Below are 20,488 nucleotides of genomic sequence, written 5' to 3'. Positions count from 1 at the left end.
TTGGTGCCTCCGGGGCCGGAGGCATTGGGCTTCAGCCATGTCATTGTGCAGGGTGGCCACGGTCTTCCTTGCACTCTTTACCAGGTTCTCCTGAGTGCGTACTCTGGCTTCGGCGGCGGCTGCTGCCTTGGGCCGCCTGGTTTTTGCAGGTGGCATTTCCTTGCTGCCTTCGGGTGCTTCGCCTTGGTGCTGTGGTCCCTCCCCTCTTGGACTGCTTTTGAACGTCCCAAGGTCTTCTGTGTCCCCCAAGGAAATTGGGCGAGAAAACGAGATTTTTGTATAACTTACCAGTAAAATCTCTTTCTCGCTCTTTCCTTGGGGGACACAGCACCCACCCATTCATTGTTTTTTTTTCTGCACGGTTTCCGAGTTTTGTTTACCCGTTGGGTAGTTGGCTTGTTTCCACTTGTTGGACGTTGCCTTTTCTCACTACTTGGACACGCAACTGGCAGTCTCTCTCTCCAGGCTGAGGGTATAGCTGATGGAGGAGGGGCTTAACAGTTTTCACTTAGTGTCACGCCTCCTAGGGAGATGAGCTATACCCAAGGTCTTCTGTGTCCCCCAAGGAAAGAGCGAGAAAGAGATTTTACTGGTAAGTTATACAAAAATCTCGTTTTTTCAAAAGTTATCTGCTGTTTCCATAGCTCCCATTGTAGTTAAATGGAGCTACGCAAAGAGAGTAGAAGAACAAGCTACACTGCTTCTGTAACTCTGAGATTTACAGAAGCAGTATGGTTTGGTTTGCTATTGTTTGCATAACTCTCATTTCCTACCACCCTAGGAACTACACAATCGGCTGCTCAGCTGTTTCTATAAGCCCAGCCACTTAGGGCTAGTGTTCACTGTGGAAACAATGAGAACCCTTTAAGATCCAGACTAGAGTTGAGCAGACACCTGGAAGTTCGGGTTCGGCCGAACTTCACAAAAAGTTTGCGTTCGGACCCGAACTTGACCCCGACCGAACCCCATTGAAGTCATTGGGGACCCGAACTTTGGAGCACTAAAATGGCTCTAAAAAAGTTTGGGAAAGGGCTAGAGGGCTGCAAAAGTCAGCAAAATGTGGCAAATGCTCTGCCAACAAATGTGGATAGGGAAATGACTTAAAATAACATAAAATACATAAAAATAAAAAATAATAATCTTGATCTAGGAGGAGAAAATACATATCGAGTAGGAGGTGGAGGAGGTAACAAACAGTTTTTTTTTTGTATTTTATTTAATTTTATAATTTTTTTTGTTTGTTTAAATTTGGGTAGACCCCAAAACATTAGTCACTGGTCGCACATTGGGGGTTAATGGCACTGTAAGCAGGAGACCGAGCGCACCGCTGCCAGGGTGCGCTCAGTCAGACAGCAAGGACACCTACCACCATCATCCACCCCTTCCGGGAGTGGACGCGCTGCAGTAAGAGCGCGCCGCTCTGGAGGGGGTTAACTGTCGCGTGATCAAGGTTCACGGCAACTTCGGTGCTGTGTATTCGGTGTTCCGGCCGTGTTTTTTCCCTGCTCTGCTCGTGTTAGTATGAGAGGGGTCAAGAAGGAGAAGTGAGAATCACGGGACGCCCCTCCCCCAGTTAGTTGCGGGCGCATTCACTGCTCTGCTACCTCTGCGCCCCAGCCGACCTACAGCTCCAGTGTGCGCAACATGCGTACCCGACCACCCCCGCTGCAAACTGGGGGCAGGCACCAGCGCAAAAATGGGGATGGGAGCGGAGAGGCTCCCACCCTCCCACCTATGTAGATCGCTGCTATCAGGGCACTAGGGGGTTAATAGGCGCAAATTCTTCCCGCCATTAACACCCCCCTGAAGTCGCTTGGCCCCGCCCCCCTTCCTCAGGGCAGCTTAACTCCTTCTGGCCAGCCACCTGCGGCCGGCCCCAGATTTTCTGAGGATTCTATCTTCAGTACAAGTGGCGGAAAGGTAAAACAGTTAACCCCCTTCCTGCCTCTCTGCCCACTTGTCGTTGGGCATCCTAATTTCTTTAAAAAAAAATATATTTTTTTAAAAAGGGAGACAAGGCAGATGCGCATTCATAAAGGTCCTATACGAACAAAGAAGGACCTCTCATAGTTCCCATCCGCCCTCCTGGGTCGTTGGTTGATAATCCTCCACCTGCGCAGTTCCAGGGAGGACAGCTGAAGTATTTTAATCCACCCTCTGGGTCGTGTGGTTGATAGTTCTCTAGCGTACTTCACAAGGATCTCTGGGTTCCCAATGCTCCCTCTGGGGCCGTTTGGTTGATAATTCTCCACCTTCGCAAATCCCGTGGAGGACAGCTGAAGTATTCCCAATCCACCCTCCGGGGTCGTTTGGCTGATAATTCTCCACCTGCTCAATACAGCAGAGAACCTCTGGAATTCCCAATCCACCCTCCGGGGTCGTTTGGTTGATAATTCCCCACCTGCGTGATTCCAGTGGGGGACAACTGGAACTTCCCAATCCACCCTCTAGGGTCGTTGGGTTGATAATTCTCTGCAGGCTCAATTTTATACAGGACCTCTGTTCCCAATCCACCCCCTGGGTAGTTTGGTTGATAAGCCCCCACCTGCGCAGTCCGCAACTGCTAGGGGCGAGATTCTGAGGTGTAGACCTGCGCACTAGCGGACCACAGCAGGTCATCATCTCCTCAAATATCTCTACACCCCCTCCCTTCCTCCCCAGGTCACACTCAGACGCACCCTCTCTTACAGGAGTGGGTCCGTCCAAGGGGGAAGGGGGGAAGAATCACTGATTCAGACCCTGACGTGAATCCGAAACTATCTCCTAAGATTGCGTCTACGGTGGCCAGTAGCACTTGTCGTGGGCATTACCCCCTTACTTAGGCAGAGTAATTGCACTACTTCAGGATACAGTTCTGACCTTTATACATTGTCCCCTGCCATAGGTGGAGTAAATACAATAAGGCTACTTTCACACTAGCGTTCTGCTGTCCGCTCATGAGCTCCGTTTGAAGGAGCTCACGAGCGGAGCAGAACGATTCCGTCCAGCCCTGATGCAGTCTGAATGGATGCGGATCCGCTCAGACTGCATCAGTCTGGCGGCGTTCAGCCTCCACTCCGCTCGCCTCCGCACGGCCAGGCGGACAGCTGAACGCTGCTTGCAGCGTTCGGGTGTCCGCCTGGCCGTGCGGAGGCGTGCGGATCCGTCCAGACTTACAATGTAAGTCAATGGGAACGGATCCGCTTGAAGATGACACCATATGGCTCAATCTTCAAGCGGATCCGTCCCCCATTGACTTTACATTGAAAGTCTGAACGGATCCGCTCAGGCTACTTGCGCACTTAGAAATGTTTCTAAGTTATTAATGCAGACGGATCCGTACTGAACGGAACCTCCGTCTGCATTAATATGATCGGATCCGTTCAGAACGGATCCGATCAAGCGCAAGTGTGAAAGTAGCCTAACACTGTTTTCAGTGCATTCCCCCTTCTGTAGGTGGTGGAATTGCACCTCCAATGGGTTCAGTACCTGTCGTATTCATTAGCTCCTTCCATAGGTGGAGCGATTACATTCTCACTGGTTACAAGGTGTGCTGTATGCATTACCCCCTTACTCAGGTGCTAATTGTTCTCCCACAGGGTACAGGATTGCCATATGCACTAGTTCTTGTCGTGGGTATTAATCCCCCTTCTTAGGTGGGGTATTTTCCCGTGGCAACAGTTTGGATACGGTCCGACTGTCGCACTAGCCTTCCATAGGCGGAGTGTTGGGTGTCACTGTGCTTCCTACTTGCCTTACCCCCTTTCGCAAGTGATCCACTAGCGGGGGAATACCTGAACATCTTCAGATTCTGCTATTCAACTGCGCCACGGCTCTAGGTGCCTTCGCTTATTTTATTAGGGGGCGTGGCAACAGTCGGTACTCGACGGTGCTCGGTACTCTTACTCTAGTGCTATATGAGTCCCGCCAGTGGATACAGTGACTTCCTCATTGTGTTCCTTTTGGAGCTTGTTTTGGGCATGATTAGAACTCCTCTGTCTTCTCAGGGGGTTTACTAACATCACTTGTGTCCTAGAGACTCCCATCTCCATGGGCTTCCATTGTCCCAGTCAGTCATAATATTGTCCGCATCAGTAGTAGTGCGTACACCTTTGCGCACATATGATGATTACGTGCCAGCGAGTCAAGTGTTACACTGACTCTGTATTCTCTTTCCACCATTCCTGATGTGGGAAGTGGTTGTGCTGGTACTCTGGTTTAGCTTTGCAGTCTGTTCTCTTCCGCTGGTGCTACAGTGGGGCATTCCCTCAGGTAGGGGTTCCTGGCTTGGCGGTTGTTCCTGTTCCAACGCCCTTCCCAGGTGGAGCGTTTAAGGTTAGCTCTCCTTCCCTGGGGCAGTATGATACTGTGGCTACTACCAGATTCCTCTACTCTGCCCCTTAGTTTGTGCTGGCGGGGCACGCTGCAGCTCCTATGGTATGGGGGTCCTGGAGTAGCCATTACATACTCTGGCTCCTCCTGCACGGCTCCTTCGTCAGGTAACGGATTCTTCTATCGCCTTATTCGGTGGCGTACGCTGCATGGCCTCCTCCTCCTTAGGCGGAGTGTTTTTTCCTCCTTGTTTTCCAAAACCCATAACTTTTTTACTTTTCTTTTACTTAGCCATACGAGGGCCTTTTTTGTGGGACGAGTTGTATTTTTTAATAGCAAGCACCATTTAATTCACTATATCTTGTAGTGATACATTTCTGCCATTGTTTTATAGATGTAGTTTTAATGTTCACTATACAATGAAAATTACATTACAGGCTTAAGGCTAATGCACACAAATATATTTTCTTTCCGTGTCTGTTCCGTTTTTTTTGTGGACCGTATGCGCAACCAGTCTTTTCAATGGATCGCAAAATACATACGGTCATGTGCATGAGCATTTAGTAAGTGGGTCAGTACAATTTTGGTAATATTGGTAAAATTTAGTACGTTTTTATTTTAACTACTTTAATAAAAACCTTGAAAAAATAAAACATTTTCTTTGCATCACCATATTATGACACCCATAATGTTTGTCTGTAGAGCGGTGTGAGGGCTTGTTTTTTTGAAGAGTGAGCTGGATGATAAACTTTTTATTACAAAGTTCACTGTGCATGGAAAACCGTTTTATAGTTAACACTTCAGATGTTTTTTGTGTTTGCTCATGTGCTCTTTGATCATTTGTACCGTAGACTGCAGGATAATTATGTTGCGGTCTATGAGATTTGAACAGGCTGCCTGTCAGGCCCAGCCACATGTATGGCTTTGCAGGCAGATCACTGTGACAGGTCTGGGAGACTACTCGTGGCCCCAGGCTGTCATAGAAACCAATCAGAGCCCTGTGAGTTGTCCACATGATTCCCCTCCCTCTGTATAACCTCTCGGATGCCACGTTCACTATTGACCTTGGCATCTGATGGGTGACATGACCAGAGTTATCTCTGATCCTTGTTATCATGGCTGGGCACCAGCTATTTTACACAGTCATCACCTGCTGTGTGTAGAGTGGGATCAGTTGATCACCCCGCTCCATACACCTCTCACACCCACTGACATACTATTACATCAGGGTTCACAAATTGATTAAAGGAGTTTTTCGGGAGTACAGTATTGATGACCTATCCTAAGGATAGGTCATAAATACTTGATTGGTGGGAATTCAACTCCCAAAACCTCCGACGATCAGCTGTTTGAAGAGGCTGTGGCATTTTGGTGAGAACTGCGGCCACTTTACAGTATACCAAGCACAGCACCATGCATTGTATAGTGCCTATCTTGGTAATGTAGCCCAAGTCCATTCACTTGAACGGAACTGATCTGCTCATAGGCCATGTAACCAATGAATATGAACATTACTGGCCTAGGAAGACGGGCAGCTGATAGGAGGGGTTGCAGGGGCTAAGACTCCCACCAATCAGATATCAATTATGTATCCTGAGGATAGGTCATCAGTATTGTACTGCTGGAAAAAAAACTTTAAGTTGCACAGTTAACATGATGTATAAACAGTGTAAGGCCATACATTTACTTTTTCAGCTCTTATAAAAATAAACTATGTAGCAGTCAGTCTTTGCCCTAAAAAAGCCATAAAAATAGAATGCCTTTTTTCATGGTCTCATGCACTTTCACATTCACAAGTTTGAAATACTTCTTTTTTCCAATAGACTTTCAGCAAACATCATAAAATGCTTGGCAAAAATGCCATAAAATTTGTGTGGACCTAGCCAAAAAGTTTGCTTTTAGTTTTTTAAGTGTTCTTACATGCAAGACTACTTACTGTTATATTCTTATTATAGTTTTTACACTACATAGACAGTAATATACCGAAACGTGCGGATTGTTCCCGATTGGTGTGCTATTACTTTGTGGAACGTTTCGCCGAATGGTTCACGAAATATCAGCGTTTTTGTGGCGAAATTGGTCCCATAGGAATGATTGGCAGAATATTTAAAACTAGAGTGGGAGCTGACAAATTGACATTCATTGAAACTCCACTCTAGCCACCTCAAATTTGAAGGGCAATTTCTAAACTGCGACTGTGCCTTCATTTTTTATATCTCAGAGACATACTATGCATTAAAATGTAGGTCTGGGTCTTGTGATTATCACAATATAAAGCTTCACTATAGGATTTATAATTTTTAAACTACAACTGTTTGAAAATGGCAACCAGTGAAGTGAGCAAGTTGAAGCAGTTTGTTTTTAACCGCTCTTCTCTGCCCTTGATGTAGAGTGAGTTGCCATAGGAACCCAGGTGTGTGAGCGGCCAGCAAAGTGACAAAAGCTAGAGTGTGAGCTGAAAAATCAGGACATTATTTCTAAACTGCCACCACTCCCTCATTTTCATGCCCACCTACACAAATAGGCTGCTAATGTTTTTATAAATGTATGTTTTAACGTAACTGTGAAGCACTTTGGGCAACAACATTGCAATTAAATGTGCTATATAAATAAATAAATAAATAAATAATTAAATAAAAGTTGAAATGCATTTCTCGCTCTATCAAGCTTGCCGTGTGCACTTTTAAAATGTGATCAATCAATTGGTTAGTGTAATGTTTACTATCTTTACTCGCTCCACACAGTTACTCTGCCCAGTCTAACCTTTCCACAGTTACTCAAGCCACTCCAGTTGTAGACTACTGGTGGATGCAAGAACGCTTCACACAATTTCCCCAGAAATTGTAGCTCTTCCATATTATTATTATTATTATTATTATTATTATTATTATTATTATTATTTTTTTATAGTTTTTGTTTGTATTTTTTCCACAGTTTGGAGTAATGGATGCTGATGGATTTATCAGTCTGTATCAGACCAACTGGAAATATAGTGCTGCTAGTGGAAGTCCTCCCAAGCCATACTTGGTAATTTCTCAGCTTTTAATTTCCTCATAACTTGTATGTACTTAGACTGTAAATACATACACTATGCAATACATAGACTGTAAAATACCTGTCCGTGGACAACCTATCAATATGTTTTTAACGTTTGGGAGGCAACCGACAGCGAGCACAAGGAGAGCATACAAACTCAATGCAGAAGTTATCTTTAAATGGATGTTAATCAATGACCACAGACCATATCTCTTTTTAGTGTTTTCCTTTGTATTAACACAAACTGGATGCAATTTGCAACTTTTTTCTTTTTTCCATTTTCCAGACGTGGCAGTGCCATAACAAAACCGCCAATGACTTTGTTTTCATAAGTTCATCTTCTCTAATAGCAACAGCCGGGCAGTCAGGGGATAACAGGTAATTAAAGTTTTAGATTTATTTCTTTAATGTTTTATTGTTCACTTGTGATGTTCTATTAACCCTTTTACTACCATCGCTGAACATGTACAGCGCTGGAGAAAAAGGAGAACATGGAGCCCGCTCACACATTATATTAATGAAACTTGACTATCCTTCTAAATATCTCAAACCAAAGCTCCAGGACCTTGTTGCATGTGTTGTCCTTTGATTATCATCCCTGGATGATAAATTTCATACAGTTTTATATTTGCTTATATGTAGTTGTGTGTGGATGACAGGACAAGTACACATTGGTGTACTCTCCGATTGTATTACTATTAAAGCACTTTATTTTGTGCATCAATGATGGAAGCCGAGCACATCGCTTCTTTGGCAGTCCCTTAGAGTTGATTGGAGAAGCGTCTCCATTCACTGCAGGGACTCTGGCACCTTATTCTTTTGATTGGTGGCAGTCCGAGCAGTTGGATTCCTAAGCGGTCAGATAGTGCATTGTTTCAGAAAGTGGCTGTACATAAGAATTATTCATTAAAATTCAGCAAATTGATAAAATCACTCAAGTGTGAGGAGGGTAAAACTAAATCCAAAAAGTCCCATCATGATACATTGTGAACCCAGCCTAAAAATGCCTGTTATTTTCAAAATTAAACCCTTTTTTTTCTTAGTTATGTAAGATTTTTTTCTTATCTCTCCAGAAATATCTGTTTGTGGGATACACTTGTTACACCGGCAAAAAGTTTAGTTCATGGTAAGTATAACTTTTTCACTCTTCACATTTTTATGCTTGGTGGTTTATATACATTGTCTAGTATTTTTTGGAATATTTTGCTAGACAGACAAGACCAGACCCAGATCCATACTATTGCCTTCAAGGATATTTGTCAGCAAAAGCAAATGATAGTATGCTATCTGTTGTCCAGTTGATTTGACTGGGAGAAATCCTGGCAGGCTGGTCTGGTGAAAGTGATGCCATGATTCATAGCGGAGAGACGTTGCCCCCTGCCAATGCCTGGCTTATTCAGATCTATACTCCGCACAACCAGCAGCTTGAGCCATCCCAGTCTGCTTCTGATGGCAGTAAGTGACTATACCGACTATGTCTCCTGAGGCTAACAAACACTACCCAACCCTTCTGCAGCTTGCTTCTGCTCACCAACAGATTTCACTAGTGATTTTGCCACAGATTTTTCACTACTGGAGTACATGGAGGACCATGCCCTGCAACAGCTCGTGGAGCCTTCAGTTTGTGGCCGAGCAAGAGCCCGCTTTAGAGGGTTAGGGCAATCGACTGGAACCGAAGATCAGTACAGTCACTTAAAATGATTGGCAGCAGGACCAAGCTACAAGGGGTGGATGCAGATGCTAGACACATGCAAATGTCAAAGCTAGATTCAGCTACAGTATGAGGAGTTTGCTCAGGAGAACCAGTGTGAAATAGTGGGTCACAGACAGGAGAGCAGTGTTGAGATGTCTACAAGTTTACTAACCTGCATTATCTAAATTTGGGATGGGATAGGAGCAGATGTACTAAAATTAGAGGTTGGTATTAAGGGGCACTACAATGTCATAGCATCCCCCTGCAGCATGTACTGTATCTAGGTTTACTGCATTTCACTCTTGCTTATGAATTTGGCTTTGGTAATGAATACCTCTGTGCTTCCCCATCATATTCTGCACCCTTACAAACACTTCTGTGCATAGACTGATTTTTTTACATGTCTTGACATTTAGGGGTGTTCTATGTTATATTACTGATTAGGTTAGCCATGTATCAAGAATAACGGGGTTCTACAGTGATCTCTATCTGGTGCCAATTTGGACCCAGCCACGGTGTGAGGCCACTTTCAGATTTATTTTTCCAGGGCCATGTTAAGTTCCTAGGTGCCCGGTCAGTGGAATTTGTCAAGTTTACTTCATCCTTTGATAAATTTCTTAACGTAAAAGACAGAGCTACTACTGCACTCAATGTGTGTTTATAAAAGTACAGTATCTTCCTGTGGTGTGTGTTTGTGTATAATGCATACGTATCTGCACTTGAGAAAGGCCTAAGATGGCTGGTTGAACCTTTGGACTCATGGTGCTGCCATTTTTGTAGGTTAGGCTACTTTCACGCTAGCGGTTTTTGGGGGTCCGTCAAAACACTTCCGTTATAATAATACAACCGCATGCATCCGTCATGAACGGATCCGGTTGTATTATGTATTTTATATAGCCATGACTGATCAGTCATGAACACCATTGAAAGTCAATGGGGGACGGGTCCGTTTTCTATTGTGTCAGAGAAAATGGATCTGTCCCCATTGACTTGCATTGTGTGTCAGGACAGATCTATCTTCCTCTGCACCACATCGCGGAAGACTGGAACAGTGGTCAGAACTGGTCCAGTTTGCTATCTCTGTACTGTTTTGTCCAGCCTCCAGTGTCCTCTCAGAGAGTTCTCAGAGTTTCAGTGCGGCATTTGGCGTCATCACACCCAAACAAAGTTGGCGTCTGCCAGTGTACAAAATTAATCAGACATTGATCCATGAGGATTTTCACACCTCCAGCTGATGCTGACTAATAGATCTGCCATTGCTGACAGTGACTGTTTATCACCTTTTTTTTTTTTTTTTTTTTTTTTTTTTTTATAATTGTCTTTGTATTATAGAAGTTATAAGAATAAAAGAAACATACATATTTCCATATAAATTCTGTCATCAGTAAATATGAAAGATTGGACAATGCAAATAAATCACATAAATGCATAACCAGTCAATCCAGTTCCATCAATAGTACCTGATATATAACCCAATCATCGAAAGAGTAGTAATATAACTGGGCAATAACTGCCCACGTCTATGCAAACATAGTGTAATATATTTTTGCTATTACGGACAAAGGACAAGACAGGACACAGAAGGGCAGACAGGGGGTGGGGGTGGGGGGGGGGGGGCGAGAAGGATGCTACTCAGCCGTTTCCGTGAACGCGTCCCAAGGTTGCCATATCTTTATGAAATTTGTCTAAAGAGTTATTGATAAGCGCAGATAAATATTCCATACGCCTAACCTCCATAATACTGGAGAACAGATCAGGTCGACCTGGTATGTCCTGTCTCTTCCAATATTTTGCTATAAGGTGTCTAGTTGCCGACAATATGTGAAGTATTAAGCAGAGTACTTGTTTCTTTAGTACTATTGGAGGCATGTTCAGTAGAAACATATATGGGTCTAGTGAAAATGTCTTATTAATTAGTTGCAGTATAAGGGGTTGGGTCTCTCTCCATAGTGGGAATATAGCATGACAGTCCCAAAAAATGTGGAACAAAGACCCCTGGCCTGAGCCACACCTCCAACAAGTACAAGAGATAGTAGGATTCAGGTGTCTGAGCATCTGGGGCGTGTGATACCAAAACATCAAAAGCTTATAGGAATTCTCTCTATAGGTCACACAAGTGGACGACATTGCTGCTCTACGCCATATAAGCTGCCAATCGCCTGGCGATATTTCCCTTTCCAAGTACCTTTCCCATTTAGACATATACTCATGTCTCGTAACCCTCGGGGATTCCAGAGTCGAGAGAAGAACATGTATGTCTTATATAAGACCCCTGGTAGAGGTCGAAAGTTTACAAAGTCGTTCAAACATTGTCTGGTTAGATGCCTTCGTATCATTAAAAAGGGTTCTAAGCAAGTGCTGGACTTGTATATATGCTGCCATCTAGAGGACTCAGGTAGATTATACCGTTTGAATTGCTTAAGGAAAAATACAATCTCGAGGGTTCTATACTCCACTATATCAGCAAATCTGAATAATTTGTTTGAGAACCATGGCCTAAAAGATGCGCATTGTAGCCCTAACTGGAATACAGGATTAAATAAAAACAAAGTCATAGAGGATTTTTCAGATACCAACGGGAATTTCCAATTTCCGCTTGCAGCTTTTCCAGACATTATATGTTAGTGACATAGGACCCAACAATTGGGTATTGCAATTGGCCGGTAGTGGCGACCACAAAAGGGCATTAGGGTGAATAGGAGCTAACCATAGCTTTTCGATTTCCATCCATCTAGAGAATGCCAGGAGGGAAGACCATGCAGGTATACGACGTAAATGTGTCGCCCAGTAGTATTTTGTTACTTCAGGGAGCCCCAGACCACCTTGTGATTTGAGGGCGGTAAGAGTACTACAAGAAATTCTAAGTCTTTTTCCATTCCAGACAAACCTAAGGATGGAAGATTGCAAACCTCTCAGATCCTTCTTGGCTTGGGAACCAGGATAGTTTCCATTACATATAACAATTTAGGCAGTATGGTCATTTTGACTGCTGCAATAGGTCCCAGTAAAGAAATTGGCAAGGGCATCCATTTAGCCATAAGTGTATTAAGTTCCTGGAAGAGGGGGACAAAATTATGGGCATAAAGGTTATTATATGTTTTTGTGAGCTGGACTCCTAGGTATTTGAGGGTGGTATCGTTCCATTTAAAAATGGAAATTGTTTTGTAGGGCATTCTGTATATCTGGCGGGATATTAATAGGTAGCGCCTCTGTTTTTGAAGTATTAATCTTATATCCAGACAGTCTGCCATAATCCCCTATCGTCCGAAATAGATTTGGTAGTGAAGTATGCACGTTTATCAATGTAAGGAGGATATCATCAGCGAAGAGTGATAATTTAAAGGACACCTTATTGACTTCTATTCCTTGAATATCAGAATGGGCTCATATTAGCGCTGCCAAAGGCTCTATGCAGATTACGAAAAGTAAGGGGGATAACGGGCACCCCTGCCTAGTTCAGTTATGAATATTTATCATGTTGGATTGGGCAGGTGTCGTTTTCACATAGGCCGTTGGACGGGTGTAAAGAGCACGAATGGCAGTCAAGAAAGGCCCCCCTATACCAAAAGACTGTAATGCAGAAAACCTAAAAGGCCAACTTAGGCGGTCAAAGGCCTTTTCTGCATCAAGCCCCAGTATTAATGCCTGCTGTTTCTGCCTGTTAACAATGTCTATTAAGTCTATAGTCCTCCTTGTATTGTCGCCTCCTTGGCGATTTAACACAAAGCCAACTTGATCCTTATGAATCAAACTCGGGAGCAGGTTAACAAGCCTGTTCGCCAGAAGTTTTGTAAATATCTTTGAGTCTGAACTAAGGAGGGCTATAGGACGATAGTTGGCACAGTCCATGTGATCCTTCCCTGGTTTTGGAATAAGGGCGATGAAGGATTGAAGCATTGTGTCTGGTATAGGAGAGCCTTCCAGGAAAGAGTTAAAAAACTTGACCATGTACGGAAGGAGGGTGTCAACGTATGTTTTATAATAAAGGTATGGCAGACCATCCGGTCCAGGTGACTTGCGATTAGGGAGGTTTTTTATCACATCTGATATTTCTTCCGCTGTAATCTGGGTGTTAAGGGTAGCTGCTAGGTTACTAGTTAATTTAGGTAGCTGACATTGTTTTAGGAAGGAGGAAAACATTTCCTGCTGCCTCAGAGGGTCCTTAGGGACTTGCTGAGGAAGAGAGTATAAAGATTTTCATAGTATTTCTGAAAGAGGGCGACAATTTTATTGGGATCATAGGTAATAGTGCCATCTGCTTGTCTCAAGGCAATCGGGGCGTTTGTCATGTTAGAATCCCGTAACTGTTTCGCCAAGAGCGTATGCGATTTATTTCCCCAGGCATAATAGCGTTGCCGAGAATACAGGAGTAGTTTATCAGTTTTCGCCAATGCCAGATACTTCAACTTAGCTCTCAGCATAATTATGCACAGTAAAAGGTGGCTGGAGTTACGGGATCCCAACTGGCCCTCCAAACGCTCCAAATCACTCTTGATAGAACCATACTGCATATTTATTTTTTCATTTTAGCTCCAATGGCTATGCAATTACCCCTAAAGACAGCTTTATGTGCCCCCCATAGGGTAGACATAGAGGAGACTGATTGTTGATTAAAACGGAAATACTCTGACAAACCCCCTTGCAGGGACTGTCTGGGTATAGGGTTGGAAAGAAGGCTCTCGTTTAAGCGCCAGTGGTCAAAAAGATAGGTGCGTGGTCTGACCATGTGATAGACCCTGTATCAGCGTCCATAATTAAACGCATTGTGGGGATATTACCTAGGAAGTAGTCAATTCGAGTGTGCATACTGTGAGGATGTGAGTAGAACGTAAACGTCCTGGATGTAGGGTAATTCACTCGCCATAAGTCATACAATGCAAACTTTCTCACCAAACGTCTAAAAAGGCGTGAAAGCCTAGCCTGTTTCCTGGAAGGGGCTCTATCTGCTAATGTCTGTCTGTCTAGTGTTTCAGAGAAGGAGATATTAAAATCACCTTCCACAATAAGTGCTGCTGGAAGTAAATGAGTAACCTTCGTGAGCACCTTAGTGAGGAAGGAGATCTGCTTGGAATTCGGAGCATATAAATTGCAGAGGACAATGGGGGTACCATGCAAGGTTGCTTGCAGGATGATATAGCGACCCCCGAGGGTCCGATATCTGCGAGGTCATCTGAAGAGGGCAATTAACAGATAAAAGGATCGCAACGCCAGCCTTTTTTTTTATCATTAAATGCTGAATACGTTTTGGGGAACAGTCCAGCCACAAACTTAAATGTTCCTGTAGCGTCAAAGTGCGTCTCCCGGAGGAAGACTACCTCAGCTTTTGGAGTACGACACTCAATCAGGGCCAGTCTCCTCTTTACATTGGAGTCCAGGCCTTTGACGTTTAAAGACATACACTTAATCATGGCGGAAAGGTTGGCTGTGCCGTATACTTGCTATTTTGAGAGTAGAAGATAGTCCTCCAGGAGACCCCACTCCAGGCACCCCAGTAGTAAGTCTGCAAAAAAACATAATCAATATCCTCAGGTTCACCAGACAGATAATAGGACATGGGACACACGAGGGTACAGGGGGACACACAAGACAATAACATAGAGAAGAGGCTGAAAGGAATAATCCAAACATTGGACTTTGACGTCCAGTCGGGGGCATTCAGAAAAGGTCTGAAACTTCTGACTTGGCCCTGTCTCATTTCCTCAGTTCCCGAGAGAACAAAGGAGAGGAAGAGGGCAAAAACGGGCAATCCCCCCCTGTGGTGGCATGGTTGAACACACACGGCATAGAGAACAGAACATTGCTAGATCGGTATGCATAGAAACTGAGCTCTAAGGAAGCTCTACAAAACGTTACACTTTAACGTATTCAGAACATCAGCTGCCATTCAAAGTGACAAAAAGAAAAAAAACTATTAGGAGACAAGCATTAAGATACTACATCATAGCAGATCAGGTCAGTTCATTTCTTAATGCGGATTCCCTGGATTCTTCTCCTGGTAGAGATCTACGGTTCTTGCTTCGGACTTGCTCCCAGATCGGTGGAGGCGCCATCATCGGGTCAGGGACCTCCCAATCGTCAATAGGTGGTGCAGGAACCCCCAGCGTTTCACAAAAAGCAGACAAGTCCGCATGGGCCCTCAGAGGCACAGCTTTCCCGTTTTTATTAGCAATAAGCGCAAATAGGTATCCCCAGCGGTAGGGAATTTTCTTCTGCCGCATGGAAGCTAAGAGGTTGAAGTAGCCGTCTTTTTTTGCAGTGTCAGCCATGATAAGTCCTGGTAGAGTTGTACATGGACCCCATGAAAGTCAATGACTCTGAGTGTGCGGGCTTTGGACATTATAGCTTCTTTAAGCTGAAAGTCTGTGATGCAACACATGACATCCCTGGGCTGTGCCAATGCGTTTTTGGGGCGCAAGGCTCTATGAGCACGATCCATCTTGATAATGTGGGAGGGTGGAGACCCCAGTATGGCATTAAATGGGTCATTTAGGACCTCATGTAGATTTTCTTCAGAGTCCTGTTCAGGCAGGCCCCTCACCCTGATGTTATGTCTGCGGCCTCTGTTGTCTAGGTCTAACAAATGCCTGGTATTATCCCAAACAGCCTGGGAACATCTTGATTTAGTAGATTGGAGATGAGCAATATATTTGCGGGTGACATCATGTTCCGTTTCTAGAGAGTCTACCCTGGCTGCAACCTGCTTGAAGTCCTAACACAAGGACGAGATCTTTGTTTTACACGTATTTCTCACTTCTTTAATGAGATTCCTAAAATCCTCCTTAGTAGGAAGGTGCTGCAAGGATTTTTGCAAAGAAGTTGATGATTGCGATAACTTCAGGACACCATCATCGGTGTCATCATTCATGTCAGACTGTTAGTTCCAGGTGTTATCTTCCCCCTCTGATCTCCCTTTGGCCTGAGTATGATCTAAGGGGTCCTCAGGGGGCTCAGCCCAATCCCTTCTGCGCTGGGATGGTGTAGCTGGAGCATTGCTGCGTTTGGGCGCCATTTTTGGAGGCATGTTTGCAGTTGATTCGGGCACAGTGGACTGCTCAATTATGCCCCCTACCCCCTCCTGTGTGGCAGGCCTGTATATAAATTCTTCAGCCAGCGGAGATAAGGGGGAGCTGGTTACCTGCTGCAGGCCGCTGTGATCCGGACGCTGCAGCAGCGGAGCTTCTCCTTCCCCCTCCTCCCGTAATGGCGCCCGCGATAGTTTCGCGCCTCAGGGTCCAAGGCACAGTCGGCGCTGGAGCACGGCGGTCCAGGTATGCTGCAATGCTGTGGTTCCTCAAATTAGGTGCCGGGCTGCCTCTGGATCATTTTGAGGGCAGCGATTTCCCCATGGGACTCAGGCACCGGGCTGATGAGGCTCCTATAATCACTTAGGACGGCGGAGCTCCTTGCCTAAGCTGCCATCTTGCCGGACGGTCAAGCCACGCCCCTCCTATTTATCACCTTTTAATGCCCCTACTTCCACTAACATTACCCCTACACAGCCACCACTACTACTCTACTACCCCAACAAAGTCATACACACATCTACTGCCTTGTCTGTTTACATGCTGTGTTGCTATTGCTGCCACTATTACCCCACAAAACTTACCCTTTTCACATTCATATTGTACTGCTGCAGCTCAAATAAAAGGGATAATTTTTTTTCAGGCTTGTTCAGAGCAAGCTACTGTCTCTTCTGAGAATAAACTTGTGTGTGTGTGTGTATAAATACAGGCAGGTACCTGCCTCCCATTAAGGCATCCTTTTTGGGCACTTGTGCAGAACAAGCCACGATTTCCAATGACCTTAACGTGCATTTGGATGCTTGTACCCAACAAGCCACGGTTTATTCCCCCCCCCCCCCCAATAAGGGTCCATTTCTTGAACACTTTTAATATTAATAAGCAAATACAATGGTGCAGTGTGTTTTTAAACCAGCTGTTTAACACAGTCAACCATGCATTTACCCATAGCTATATATGTTAGTATAACTGACATTATTTGCTTTTGTCTTAACAAGCTTAAAAGGGAGCAACAATTAGTTAAAAAAATAATTAAAAAAAATAAAAGGCCGACAACATGGAAAACAAGGAGATCTCAGAGAGTCATATACCAATTTTCAGGCCAATTTGAGCACTTTTGTTTTGTGAAGAATTGATTTTGCTGACTTGGACATGAAATAAATTTCTCTAATATGGATTATGCATTTTACTAATGCTATATTCACTATATAAATAAATGAGGTACTTAGCAAATATACAGTATTTGATCAAAATAATTTGTGCCCAGTCACCACGAGAAAGTGACCTTGAAATCAGGAAAAGTGTATATACTGCTGTAACTAAAAACAATCTTGGGAAAAAGGGTGGCTATGGTGCAGGAGCAAAATGCAGTCTGCCACATCCCCACATGCATATATGGCTTTAGGTTATCTTACTAACTCCTGGCATTATTATATGATGCCCTTAGCTACTATAGCGACATGTTTTCCTGACCTACATCTTAACCACCTCAGCCCCCCTAGCTTAAACCCCCTTAATGACCAGACCACTTTTTACAATACTGCACTACACTACTTTCGCGGTTTATTGCTCGGTCATACAACTTACCACCCAAATGAATTTTACCTCCTTTTTCTTCTCACTAATAGAGCTTTCATTTGGTGGTATTTCATTGCTGCTGACATTTTAACTTTTTGCAAAATTTTTGCAAAAAAAGTGACCCATTTCATTTTCAGTTGTCAAATTTTTCAAATAAAACTACATTTCTATCTAAATTTATTGTTCTACATGTCTTTGATAAAAAACTAAATGCAATAAGTGTATATTTATTGGTTTGGGTAAAAGTTATAGCGTTTACAAACTATGGTACAAAAATTTGAATTTCCGCATTTTGAAGCAGCTCTGACTTTCTGAGCACCTGTCATGTTTCCTGAGGTTCTACAATGCCCAGACAGTAGAAACACCCCACAAATTACCCCATTTCGGAAATTGACACCCTAAGGTATTCGCTGATGGGCATAGTGAGTTCATGGAATTTTTTTTTTGTCACAAGTTAGCGGAAATTAATATTTTTTTTTTTCTCTTACAAAGTCTCATATTCCACTAACTTGTGACAAAAAATAAAATTTTACATGAACTCACCATACCCCTCACGGAATACCTTGGGGTGTCGTCTTTCCAAAATGGGGTCACACGTGGGGTGCCCTGGCATTTTAGGGGCCCTAAAGCGTGAGAAGTAGTTTGGAATCCAAAAGCGTAAAAATGCCCTGTGAAATCCTCAAAGTACTCCAAAATGGGGTCACATGTGGGGTATTTATACTGCCCTGGCATTTTAGGGGCCCTAAAGCATGAGAAGAAGTCTGGAATCCAAATGCCTAAAAATGCCCTCCTAAAAGGTACTCATTGGAATTTGGGCCCCTTTGCGCATCTTGGCTGCAAAAAAGTGTCACACATGTGGTATCGCCGTACTCAGGAGAAGTAGGGCAATGTGTTTTGGGCTGTCTTTTTACATATACCCATACTGGGAGAGAGAAATATCTATGTAAAAGACAACTTTTCCCTTTTTGTATATAAAAAAAAAAAATAAAAGTTGTCATTTGACAGAGATTTCTCTCACCCAGCATGGGTATATGTAAAAATACACCCCAAAACACATTTCCCTACTTCTCCTGAGTACGGCGATACCATATGTGTGACAATTTTTTGCAGCCTAGGTGTGCAAAGGGGCCCAAATTCCAATGAGTACCTTTTTAGGAGGGCATTTTTAGTCATTTGGATTCCAGACTTACTTCTCACGCTTTAGGGCCCCTAAAATTCCAGGGCAGTATAAATACCCCATTTTGGAAAGAAGACACCCCAAGGTATTCCGTGAGGGGCATGGAGAGTTCATAGAATTTTTTTTTTCTTTTGGCACAAGTAAGCGGAAATTGATTTTTTTTTATTTTTTTTGCTTTTTCTCACAAAGTCTCCCTTTCCGCTAACTTGTGACAAAAAGTTCAATCTTTCATGGACTCAATATGCCCCTCAGCGATTTACCTTGGGGTGTCTTCTTTGCAAAATGGGGTCATTTGTGGGGTATTTGTACTGCCCTGGCATTTTAGGGGCCCTAAAGGTGAGAAGAAGTCTGGAATATAAATGTCTAAAAATTTTTGTAGTGTAGTGGGGTTTGGTGCTACTTACAGAGCTGCCTGTGTCCTCTGGTGGTCGATCCAAGCTAAAGGGACCACTAGAGGACCAGGTAGCAGGTATATTAGACGCTGTTATCAAAACAGTGTCTAATATACCTTTTTGGGGTTAAAAAAATCGCATCTACAACCTGCCAGCGAATGATCGCTGCTGGCAGGCTGTAGATGCACTTGTTTACCTCCGGATCCTGTGAACGCGTGCTCCTGTGTGCGTGCGTTCACAGGAAATCTCGTCTCTCGCGAGATGACGCGCCGGCACGTCCAAGAGGAATAACAGGGCCGCGTCCTGCGTGCGGCGGTCCTGAGGCGGTTAATAATAAACCAAAGTTTCAATAAATAATTGTAGTTTTAATCTGTTTTAGTAACGATGATAAATTCTTTTTTTATTTTCAGCTTTCACCTGCCATGATAGTGGAGCAACTGTTATAGCTTATGCACCAAAAAATCAGCTTTTAATATCTGGTGGAAGGAAGGGTGTCATTTGCTTATTTGATTTGCGGCAGAGACAACAGCGGCATGCTTTCCAGAGTCACGATTCTGCAGTCAAGGCCACTGCTATTGACCCAACAGAAGAATATTTTGTCACAGGATCTGCAGAGGGTAACATCAAGGTATGGATTTTATATACAAACCATTTCATACATCACACTTAGAGATGAGCGAATTTCTCAATAATTCGATTCGCCCCTTTTGCCAAATTTTCCGAAAAGATTTAATTCGATCCAAATTTATTTCTGGCGAATCGCGTTAAAAAGCAGCTATTTCCTGGCTGCAGAGAGCCTGTATAGTGGTGTAGAACACTGTGCCTTGCAGTTACGCGCATAAGAAGTCTGCTGTGGTAGTGAAGTGACAGCAGCATGAGGAGACCAGAGTGGGAAGGTGACATAGTGTGGAGGTGGCAACATCAGCATGAGGAGACCTGAGTGGTGAGTTGGCAGCAGCATCAGGAGACCACAGAGTGTAAAGGTGGGTGGCAAAAACAGTACCCGCTGACTATGGTGGGTGTAAGAAGGAGCTCTTGACATCAGATGTGTAGCGTCAGGCTATTGGCAGCATCAGAATTGGAGCTTAGGCAGGTAAACAGAAGAAACTGGTCTGTTTTATCAAGGTCTGGGTGAGGCAGCATGGATGATCTAATCTGATGCATCATGCATTGGTGGGTGGAAATCCTGGCTGATCCACGCCTGATTCATCTTGACAAAGGTCAGTCTCTCCACATTTTGGGTGGACAGGTGAGTTCTCCTTGGGGTAACTATGGCTCCTGC

General features: G+C 43.9%; 1 protein-coding gene across 1 annotated transcript in view; it reads left to right on the top strand.

Annotated features, from left to right (window-relative positions):
- Window positions 1-20,488, top strand: part of DMXL1 (Dmx like 1) — a 142,418-nt gene that overhangs the window by 112,755 nt on the left and 9,175 nt on the right. Inside the window, 4 exon segments of the mRNA XM_044275895.1 lie at window positions 7,246-7,338; window positions 7,634-7,725; window positions 8,421-8,473; window positions 19,617-19,834. Coding sequence (XP_044131830.1) covers window positions 7,246-7,338; window positions 7,634-7,725; window positions 8,421-8,473; window positions 19,617-19,834 — 456 coding nt within the window.

This window comes from Bufo gargarizans, chromosome 1 (assembly GCF_014858855.1).
Source record: "Bufo gargarizans isolate SCDJY-AF-19 chromosome 1, ASM1485885v1, whole genome shotgun sequence".
Classification (NCBI taxonomy): domain Eukaryota; kingdom Metazoa; phylum Chordata; class Amphibia; order Anura; family Bufonidae; genus Bufo; species Bufo gargarizans.
This window is presented reverse-complemented; position numbering and strand designations above follow the sequence as displayed.